General features: G+C 33.7%; 1 protein-coding gene across 1 annotated transcript in view; it reads left to right on the top strand.

The window, feature by feature from the left end:
* LOC103077264 (BMP-2-inducible protein kinase-like) overlaps window positions 1–4,955 on the top strand; it is a gene marked incomplete at its 3' end in the record, with an annotated part of 73,775 nt that extends 68,820 nt beyond the window's left edge. The window contains exons 6-7 of the mRNA XM_007455438.1: window positions 1,078–1,159; window positions 4,823–4,955. Coding sequence (XP_007455500.1) covers window positions 1,078–1,159; window positions 4,823–4,955 — 215 coding nt within the window. The remainder of the gene's footprint in view (window positions 1–1,077; window positions 1,160–4,822) is intronic.
* Between the last annotated feature and the right edge of the window lie 6,900 nt (window positions 4,956–11,855).

Below are 11,855 nucleotides of genomic sequence, written 5' to 3'. Positions count from 1 at the left end.
GAAGTATAGTTAAGGGTCAGCAGAATTGTACACTAGTGATGAATGTAATAAGCTCATGGGTTCTTGTGCTTTGTGGCTCAGTTGAGGAGTTAATGATCTAACCATTTATTCAGTTAACAGGTAATTATTCAGGGCCTACAGTGTAGTGGACACTGTTGTTGGTATACAGTATAGCAGTGAATAAAAAAAAAAAAAAGTCCCGTCCTCATGTAGTTTATATTCTGGTTTCTTAGATCACTGCTCTGTAGTAGTATCATCAGAATGTATCACCCAGTCAGGGTAATTTGGAAAAAGTAACATGGTAGAATATTGAGCTTTAAGATACTTCATGTAAAATAAAACATATAAACACTGAAAATGAATCTTAAATTATGCCATAATATTGGAATTCCTTTGATAGTCTAATAATTTCTGCACTACTTTATTCTGTTCATTGAGCACTACTTTATTCTGTTCATAATGGATTTGGAGTTTTTATACTGGTAAATATTTATTCACAGTATCTTAATTCCAAATTGCTTATCCTGACAGTTTTAGAACTGTACTTAATTAGTATAATTAATAATAGTTAATTATGGCAATGAGATTACTTTTAAAACAACAATTATAAAAACAAACCTAAAGTAGATTTACTACCATGTGCAAGGAATTATGTTAGAGTCCATAAAAACAAGCTGCTTAATAAACATAGAAATTAATTTTTTGAGAGGGTGGAAGCTTTACTTTTAAATTAATAGACTAAAATATTTTGATAAGGATATTTTCATAGTCAAATTGTATTATTTTATATAAGAAACTCAAGGAAAACTACGTTTCCCATACGTCACCTTTATTTAAAATTTTTCTATTAAAAATTGTTTTTATCATTATAGATGCAATCGCACTTGTTCAATAAAAATGTGTATAGATGCTTTGTATTGTTTAATCCTTGATGGACTTTTAATGAGCTTTTAAAATAGTACTATTTCTTTATAATGTTATCGAACCTAAAAGCTTTTCGTAGTATTTTATGTAGAAACAATGTAGTATCTGTCTTTTTTTTTATATCTCCACTCCATTTTACTTATTTACTGCCAGGTATACAACTCTGTCATACAGAGCCCCTGAAATGATCAACCTTTATGGAGGGAAACCTATCACCACCAAGGCTGATATCTGGGTAAGGCCAAGAAAGGCTGACATTTTCACTAACCAAATTAACAAAATCTGATTATTTTCCCCCTGTCCTCCGCAAGGTATTTCCTAATAAGTAGCAGAGAGTGGTGGACAGTAAAGCTTCTTCTTCAGAAGAAAAATATTAGCACATATTATCTTCTTGATCCTGAGATGGAAAGCTTAGGTGTAAAAAGGCAAATAAAGGATTTCCATATAATGTAACTTTTTATCACAGTATTTTTTAGAATTTAAATTATATATGATTGTTAACAATTTTTTTTGATTTGAGTGCAATTTTGGTTGATCACAGTATGGAAAAGCTAGACCTAATTCTTACGTAATATTGTTGATAATTTTCTGGAGTATTTTAGGATCTTTCTAGTGGAAACTAACATGAGTAAAACTTGTACAAAATTATAAACATACCATTGACTAACCTGTATATATTGAGGTTCTTTATCATTTAGCATCTATATCTGGATTGAATTATTGAAATATATCATGTTTCTATAGAGTTGAACTTTATGTTAGAGTGCCCGCACTTCTTTAGAACTTATTTCAGAAGTAAAATATGTTTGGGCTATATTTAATAAACTAGCAGGAAACTCTATTTTAGATGTGAACTCATTTAAATTTATCAGGTATTTAGCCACATCTACCACTAGTGGCTATGTTAGGGATGGAGGAAAAATACTCCTTTGGAGGTAGTTCTAGAATTTCCAAGAAAAGTCATATTTATTTTGATTTAAAACGTAATGTTAAGAAAGTAGTCGAGTGTAACGTGTGAACCCAAATGAATATCTTCTTGGTGCCCCTCTCCTGGCCTTCTCTTATAGGGGTTGGGATACCAGATATTCTTGCAAGATAATAAAAAAAAAAAGAGTATCTATGATTGGTTTTCCTTTGTCTACATAATATACACTCTTTGACTAGTGGTTCTTAAATCTCTTGGTAGTTGAATTTTTAACCATATACATAATTTAATCAAACCATGAATAGGTTTGATTTAGCTAATTTGATACTGCTTACAGATCACCAGCTTGTGTGACTCAAATTCCGTTGCTCTTCTCAGCGTTAACATTTGACTCATTAAATGGTTTATAGTAAATGGCTTGCAGTATAATGTAGAAAGCAAATTCAGCTGGATCTTAATTTATAAAATGAGTATTAATTAGAGGAGGTGATTGTGGAAGTCTTTCCTGGCCTAATTTTGTGACTGATGTTGAAATCCACATTACCTAAAAGCGTATTTCAACAGCAGAGGAAACAACAGACATTATTGCTTGACTGCTGTTTTGAAATCATCAAGGGTTGATTTAAAAAAAACAAGTCTCTAAGAACGCGTTTGCAACCCAATATCTTAACAAAAAGGAGGGAATCTTTTTTTGTTGTTTTCATTTTTCACCAGGCTTCGAATGCATGCCAGGCAGCATACTAAATTGTCAGTGATAAGTTTAAAATTTATACCATTTACAGGTTAGTATATGGGACGGTATTTCTATAATGGATAACTTGGTGTAGCTGTGGGATGACAAATAGATACTCAAAGATAAAAAAAGAAGCCAGAAAAGTCATCAGAAAACAGAATCTGTGTTTATATGCTTGACAGAGTTTTAATTTTCATGACGTCATTTTAATGCTTGCCTTATCTCAGATGAAATGCTACAACATTTTAGGTGTGAATTCAAGAATATCCAGAAAAAAAATGTTGCTGATTCAGAGGGTTATGATATTGAGGTTAAAGTATTCATTTAGCATGTATATTTTGGGAAAGAAATTTTTGTTTTGAAGTTTTCATTGTAGGTTATTTTTATCCTGAGAACTAGGATGCTGATTTTATTGACCAGTAGGAAATTCAGTGACAGATGCTTCATGTTACCTTTTAACGAGGAAAATTAAAGACGGTGATACTCAGCCTTCAAAATAAGGTTATTCGTTCCCTCCTGTTTCTTCAACAGTTCTCATTGTATCAAATGGATAAAGAGGGAAATGCCTTTGGTGTGAAAAAAAATTAAGACACCTCACTGTGCTCACACTCTGTAAAGCAAGAGTATTTTAGATTTATGTTTTTTAAGTATACTGGCATTGCTGTCTAAAATTGTTATCTGGGAACTCCCACAACAAAAGATATGTTATTAAAGGTTTGATTGACAAGATAAAACTGGCTAAAATGCAGATCTTGTTGGCCTAACTATCATTTGGGCAGAAGAAATGTGTAATTTAATGCAGATATTACACCATTAATAATATATTTTTTAGTGCTTTTAAGGAAGGCTTACGCTCAATCTGTTGCATAAAAGCTGAAAATATCTTCCTTATAGAAAAAAAGCATTGTAATTTTTTTAAAGCCACATTGAACTGGTTATTTCTATTCAGAATCTTAATACTTTTGTTAGTCATATGGCAAATAATCTAGTAATGTTTTTGAACTAATATATTGAAATTTCTAGAGTATTTAAACTTTTTTCATTGGAAGACTGTTACAGTACTGAAAATAATGTGTTGTAAGTTAATATTGTTGAACTCAGAAAGGTATTTCTGTATATTGTGATCTTCATAGTAGTTATAAAGCTAGTGTATTGGTTAATTGGGTTTGCTAAGTTGCTGTGTGGAGAAAATCCAACGAAGGAAAGCTGATTTGCTAATTTTTAGATAGGCCAAATTTCAGTTATTGCTGATGTAATTGTATAGTTACTACTGGATAATTTTATATAATCAATTTAGAATTAGAATCACCCCTTACACTCATAAGGCTTATAGGTGACACTTCCTGTGACAGCATAATGATTTCTTGAGCAGAAAATCACATTTTATTACTGTGTCTCAGGTGTGAGCTGTTGGCAGTTCAGCTAAAAATTTCCTGTGCTACTTTTCCAGATGCAATTTGTGTTTTACGGTGTTTTGTCTTCATTGTCAGCAAGTAGATTTATTGGTGCTATGATGTCTGTGAATCCATGCAAGTGAAGCAGACAGAGCCCTTCCTTTTTGAATTTTATATAGATTACCCAGGTGCAAATATGACTAGTGTAATATAGAATTAAAATTGTAGGATTATATATAGAAGTAGAGAACGAATTTTTATATTATGTGCTCAGTGAATAATATATTATGAAATAATGACGTGCTCAGTGAAATCAGTGAAAATCAGGGAATAATCAGTATTGATGGTTGTCTGCTAAGTTTAACTGTGCTGGTTAACTCGTACTTGGAATTTTAAAACAGATATTATAGTGAATTTTTAAAGAATTCTGCTCGGAGGAGCCTTGTGCTTACATCGTTGGTTGTTATATGCTAGTTATGTACTAAATATATATTTTCCTTGTGAAAGAAATAAAAGTGTAATTTTGCTCCCGAAGGGAACCAGCCACTTATAATTTTAGTTATATCATTCATGATCTAGAGTTCCATGATAACATTAATTCAGCCAGCTAGCCACAGATGTGATAGAAAAATATGGTAATGATGCAGTTAAATGCCTTTTTAAAAATTAAGTGCATTAATTTGTTTAAGTTGTAATTTGTGAAAAGATTGATCCAGTATAGAAACATTAGGCTTTTATTTTTTTTAATAACATATTTAGTTTTTGGTTTGTGGCTACCTTTTTCTTTGTCTCGTGGTTAAGTTGATACTTGAGCTCTGATGATATTCATGCTTCTTTGTTTTACAGGCCCTGGGATGTTTGCTGTATAAACTTTGTTTCTTCACTCTTCCTTTTGGTGAGAGTCAGGTTGCTATCTGTGATGGCAGCTTCACCATCCCAGACAATTCCCGTTACTCCCATAACATACATTGTTTAATAAGTAAGTACTTGGAAAATTTATTTAAAAAATTATAAGATAACAGTACTTAGGGCCTGCTGTTTCCATTCCTTTACCTAAACCTAGTCTTTTAATTTCATGTATTATAATTTTATGAAACTATAGTCAAGAAATACATTTAAAAAGATGTTTATAAGACTTCTATAGGAATGAAAGCAGATTAATTAATGATTAGTACATGGATATTTTTAAGCTCTAGATAAGGTTTTATAAAACATAGAGATTATATAATTAAGGAAACTGGAATTTCTGGAAAAACTTACAGCGTAACATTTAATTATTCAGTCTTTGAACTTTTGAAATCCAAATATCCAGACCTGTTGCTTCTTTAGATCACAGTATTGCCAATCTTAGATAGTAGTTTATTTGGCCACTCTTTTTAATATTCCTTATTGATTATAAAATTAGAAAGCAACCTAAGTGTATGTCAGAAGGAGTAATCCTGTGGGCCTTTGATTCCAAAAGAATACCTCAGTTTTCATTACAGCCTCTTTTAAGAATTTTTTCTTCCTTTTTGACAGGTACTGTAATTTAATATTTTATATACGCACATGGTACAATTTTCTGAAAAAGATGATTTGGGGGAGGAGGAGGATCATCAGATATAAAATATGTTAGGAAGTTGCAGTATTTAAACAGCACTGCCCTGCACTGTTTCAATTAAAGTGTTTCTAGCATTTCTACTCTGTTTTTTCCATTTTAAACATACTCTGTCATAGCCTCCAGCCACTGAGATTAGTGCAGTAGAAAAGAGGGTCAATGTAAATATATTTGAAGTTTTGTATAATGAAGATAGCAGTTCAACTCAGTGGGGAAAAACAGATGGAAATACAAAACTTTATTATCCACTTGTGGATGAAAAATCAGACTGGATCTCTACTTCAAACATTATGGTAAAATTTCAGATAAATCAAAGACTTAAATGTAAGAAATAAGACATAAATGTACTTGAAGAAAATAGGTCTGAATTTATTTATAACACTGGAGTAGGTAATGTGTAAACTAGGCTTTTAATCTCAGGAAATAGAAATGGTGAATCCATTGACATATAAATTTAAACCATTAAAAAAGTTCCCCCAAACCGTGAACCCAAGCATAAAGTCAAATGATAAACTGGAAAAAAAAAATTATTACACACTTGACAATTGGCTAACTTTTGTAATTTATGTTACACATTTGACAATTGGCTAACTCATGTAACTCAAAAAGAAAAGGGCAAACACTCCAGAAGAAAAATAATCAAAAGAAAATGGAGGATAGGGAGGGTGGGAGGGAGGGAGACACAAGAGGGAAGAGATATGGGAACATATGTATATGTATAGCTGATTCACTTTGTTATAAAGCAGAAACTAACACACCATTGTAAAGCAATTATACTCCAATAAAGATGTAAAAAAACAAAAACAAAAAAAGAACCTTACATTCTAGAGCAAGGGTCAGCAAACTTTTTCTGTAAAAGGCCAGTCAGTAAATAGCTAAGCTTTGCAGACCATAGAGTCTCTGTTACAATGACTCAACTCTGCTGTTTTACTGAAAGCAGTCACAGACAATATGTAAATGAATGAGTGTGGTCATGTTCCAATGAAACTTTAATTACAAGAACAGGCAGCAGGAAGAGTGTAGGGTCTAGTAGGCCATCAAAAAGACCATGGCTTTAATTATGAGATGGGGGGGGCCACTGAGCTCTTTGGGTAGAAGAGTAACGTTATTTTTATGAAAAAGCATCATTATTAAAAAGGATCATTTCAGCTACTATGTGAAGAGTAGTCAGTAGAGGGGTAAGGAGGCAAGAAGATGGGAAAGGAATAAGCTCAGCGAGAAGTTCAGAAGTTACTGCAAGAAAACAAGAGTGAGATGAATTTGTCATGCACCAGGATGGTAGCAGTGATGGGGGCAAGATGTCGTCTAATTCTAATTATATTACAAGTTTTAGTCATCATGATTTGCTAGTGGATTGGATGGGAGGGTGAAAGAGGAAGAGAGGCAAGGATGACTCCAAGGTTTATGACCTGAGTGAGGAGAAGAATGGAGGTGCCTTTACCGTGATTGGGAAATACATGTGGGACGAGCCAGTTTTGGAAGGAAAATCAGTTTAGTTTTGGACATATTAAGCTCAAGGTGACCATTATATACTAAGGGGGAGATGTTAAACAGTCTATCAGATATATGACTCTGGAGTTCAGGAAAGAAATTGTGGTTGATATAAATTTAGGTCTTAAGTTAGATAGTATTTAAAACCATGAGACAGGAAGAGGTCACCTTAAGTGCACGTATATAAACAAAAGTTTATAACACAAACCCTGAGTTACTCCAATATTTGGAGGAACCAACAAAGGACACTGAGAAGTAGCAGAAAGAGAGGAAGAAAACCTAAAGAGAGCGGCATCCCCAAAACTCAGTGAAACCAGGCTTTAAGAACAGCTGCTTCAAATACTAACAATAGGTCAAGTAAAACGAGGACTGAAAGCTGACCACTGGATCAACAACAGAGAAGTCATTAGTGACTCTTAACAAGAACTGTTTCATTGAAGTGCTGGGGACCAAAGTCTAAGTGGAATGAGTTCAAAAGAGAATATAAAGTTCAGAGTCGAGTCAGTAAGTATGCACGACTCTTCCCTGTAGGAGGATGTGGTGCCAAAGGAGTTTGTTTGTTTAGATGGGAGATTTTATAGCATCTTTGTTTGCTGATAGGAACTTACTGTATTCCAAAATGACTAACTATATAGTTACACTATGGATTAAAATCACAGCCCTGAACTATCACACAATGTTATCCTGAGAAAGATAAAAAAAAAAAAAGAAAAGAAAAGAAAATGGAGCCTAAAAGGATATCTAGCTTTACTTTGCAAACTTATTTAAAGCATGATCTTTTTGTTTCTTTAATGTGGATTTGCTCATACATGTTGGAAATCAGAGAATTATGTCAGTTGAACACAAAAATTACATTGCTTCACGTGGAATGCTTTTCCTAGGCGAGGGGAGGCAGGGCAGCGGTGGGGGAGCTGGCATTATAACTTGTAGGGGAAGGAAGTCGCCCTGAGCTTGGCTGCTGCACTGCCAGCTTGTAGACTTTCCACTCCAACTGGAGAACATTAATAAGAATGCTTGTACCTGAGGTTTTCTTCCCAGAGAGGTCTACCTCTCAGCTTTTGTGTGACTCTCTACCAATGGATGGCCTCCTGACTAGCACCCTCGCTGGCTCGGAACTGCACTTTTATCTTATTGGTTGAGAACCTCCTAGTCTTATTTTGATGTGTTTTTATGTCCTCGTGGCAGCCTTCAGCCAAATTAAGCTACCTGCCTGGTCAGCCCAAGTTACCTTCCCAGATACCAATTAATGTTTTTGTCAGTGTTCTGGTGACAGAGCTGTATAGTTTTTTTTTCAGTGGTTTGTCCCCACTCTCTTTTCCTCATTAGCCCTGTTATTTTTAGCCTGCCATTTTTCAGAATGTGAATTTTTTTAGAGAGCAAACATACTTTAGAGTATATTTGAATAAACTTCATACCCACAAGCTGCTCTGTCTTATCCAGTTGCTTTCTTCCTTCGTTGTCCAAAAATTAGGGCATCAAAAGCATGGAAAAAACTCATTAATTGGAATGCTCAAAAAATAGGTTGAGGAATTTACTTTGGCAGTTGAGTGTTCTGGCTAATTGAAGTTTAACCTTTTATTGAAGCCCTTGTTGTAAATCAGTGTATCTGTGGCACTGTTTTGTTGTTAAGTATAATGCTTTAATCACAACTGGACTGAGGATTTTATTGAGGATCTTGCAGTATCTTCGCAACTCAGTATTCTCATTGGACAAAACTGTATGAGAGGCTGGACAGTATGTACCCTGAATCATGATTTAATTTGCTTGTAGTGATGAGATCTTATTTTTTTTTTTTTGATAGTTACAACAAGAAATTTCTGGTTTGTTTGCACAGCTATAAATGAGAGATTTTCAACATTTCATTCAGAATGCAACAGTGTAGATTCTAAGAGATCCAGTCGTTTCCAGTCTTCCCTCTTGCCACAGCCAGTTTATATCTCAGGTTTATAAGTCCTGCTTAAACTTCAGACACAGGCTCCAGTACACTAACTCTGCAACCTAGGATTAGGTTCTCATTTGAGTAGACTGATAAATCACATACCAGCTACAGCTCCTACAGCCTGTAGGGATGGGAAGGGATTCTGTTTCACATGTGAGGCTTCTTTCTATTTGAGATCTTATTTTCTTGTGTTAGCTTTGTTTGTTTTCCTTCTCTATGTATGTGTGTATGGGTATGTGTGTTTGTGTATAGTAGGAAGGTAGAAAAGCTAAACACTGCAGATAATTTTAGGATCTAATTGGACTCTAGTTCATTGATGCTTTACTGGGCATCATATGCTTGCATTATTTTTCAATAAATGTACAGCTTTTAGTTTTTATCAATGTTAGTATAAATTTGGCCATGTATTAATTTCTTTGAACTGATTTCTCAGAGCTAGGCAGAAATAAAAAAACAAGGTTGAATAAAATAAAAGCACTCAAGTAAATGTTGGTATTTTATCTCCTGTCAAAGGGCTTTTGTGGACTTTACTTTTTAAATATTGTCTTGAGTAGTAAAAGCTTAATAACAAAGTAGAGATTTTTAAAAATCTGAGCATACTTATCTGTAATGCAGTGGTTTTTAGAAAACATTTAGATTCTTCACAAATTTATTTTTTACGTTTTTCGCATGTGACCATGCCTGTTTCTCACCATCCTATTTAGGTTCCTCTTTCTGCTTTTATAATAAACTAATTGGTGATTTACATTGCTTTCAAGTAAATTCTACCTTCAGAAACCAGAAACTACCTAGCTGTGCTCATAGTTTTTGAAAGTGAAGCTTTTTATTGCCAACTGTCTATTCATACAATGTAGTTGCCCCACATTTATTTATAAGATAAAGCATTTAAAAAAATATATCTTCTTAGTATGAATAGATTTACTAATGCTGTTTACATCTATTTTATATGATTCAAGATTTTTGAAAATGAAATAGCCATGCTTAATCTTTGTTAAAACTGTATGGTTTGTGGTTATATAAGTATTTGAATATACTTTTGATTATCACCAGTTTAGTCAAGGGTAGTTATTATTATTTATATAATAATATTTAATATATTAATGATAATAATTGTTAATTATATTAACTACTGTCCACAAAGCTCAGTTTATTAAGTTTCTGCAGACTTTACTTCTTAAAAGTAGCAATTATTTAGAATTTTCCTTCTTAGCTTCTGTTAACTTTTCCAATAGACAAGTAATGGAGATGGATTGGAGGGGGCAATGAGGAGAGAAGCACTTTCCATTTTTGGATCTAAGAGTTGAAAAGAACAGAGAATATTTAGAGGAGAATGAGAAGCATAACTAACAGGATTACTGAATAGTTTTGATGAGTCAACAGAAGGCTGGTTGCTTCACCTTTCTTTTAGCTTCTGTTATGGTGGTTAAGGAAGTACATTGTGGAGATTAAGAGCAATTTGGCCTCCGGAGCCAAATGGCCTAGGCTTGCATCTGCTCTGTCACCTATTTGGTACAGAATACGGGGCAGCTCCATTTATTTCAGTTTGATTTCTAAAATGAGCATGTTAAATGACCTACCTCTTAAGGTTATTGTGAAAATTAAATGAATTATGAGAAGTGCTTCTTAGTATGTGTGAGTACTCAGAAAGAGATGGCCTTTAATACTACTATCATTATTACTACTATAGCTCCCACTACCACTACTACTGATGTCATTATAATTCTTCCTGAGCTAACCTAATTTTTGATTTTCTGGGTGAGGGTCAGGGCATCTGCTGTCAGATACTAAGTAGGATGCACTTTCCCTGCAGAGATTTCTTTGGATGCTTTGAAGCCAAACTTGGTTTTTCAGGTTAAGGTTGGATATCAAAGGTTTACCATAATTTATCATATATTCCAGAATATACTGTTAAATGTAACTACTAAGATTAATTTTCTTATCTCTTAACTTTGTGCATGAAATAGTGATATATAATATATAATGAACCAGTCTGTTCTCTGTATCTTTTTTTTTTAAGTGAGATCATATGGTATTTGTTGTCTGTCTGACCAATTTCACTTAGCATAATGCCCTCACATTCATTCATGTTGTTGCAGATGGCAAGATTTCCTTCTCTTTTTTAATGACTGAGTAATATTCCATGGTGTGTGTGTGTGTGTGTGTGTGTGTGTGTGTGTGTGTGTGTATGCGCCTCTCATTTTCTTTATCCATTCATCCATTGATGGATACTTAGGTTGCTTCCATATCTTGGCTTTTGTAAATAATGCTGCAGTGAACACGGGGGAACAGATATCTTTTTGAGTTAGTGTTTTTGTTTCCTTCAGATACATACTCAGAAGGAGAATTGATGGATTATATGGTACTCTATTTTCAACTTTTTGAAAGACCTCCGTACTGTTTACCACAGTAGCTGTACCAATTTACATTCCCACCAGCATTGCACAAGGGTTCCCTTTTTTCCACATTCTACCAACACTTGTTATTTCTTGTTGTTTTGATAATAAATAAATTTATTTTAATACCTGTTTTCTGTGGGAAACCAGGAACTTGCTTATTTAGATACACTTAAAATTTATTATGGAAGTTAAAAAATGCATACAAATATAGACAGAACAGTGCAGTGGTTTATCATGTACCTGCCACCCAGCTTCAGTGATTATCAACTCATGGCCAATCTTGCTTCATTTATGCTCTTCACCCACTGTCTTCCTATATATTTTTTTGTTGAAAAAAATCTCAGACATTTTAATGTAGCTTTGAAAAGAAATCAGAGATTAAGATAGGGTTTCCTTGAAGGTTTTCAGTCATTGGCTCTGGGTTACCATTTGGGGAGATGTGAAGAGAGGGCTGTG

This window comes from Lipotes vexillifer, unplaced genomic scaffold (genome assembly GCF_000442215.2).
Source record: "Lipotes vexillifer unplaced genomic scaffold, Lipotes_vexillifer_v1.1 scaffold749, whole genome shotgun sequence".
Classification (NCBI taxonomy): Eukaryota; Metazoa; Chordata; class Mammalia; order Artiodactyla; family Lipotidae; genus Lipotes; species Lipotes vexillifer.
The sequence above is the reverse complement of the archived record's forward strand: the minus strand, read 5'-3'. Positions and strand labels throughout refer to the sequence as shown.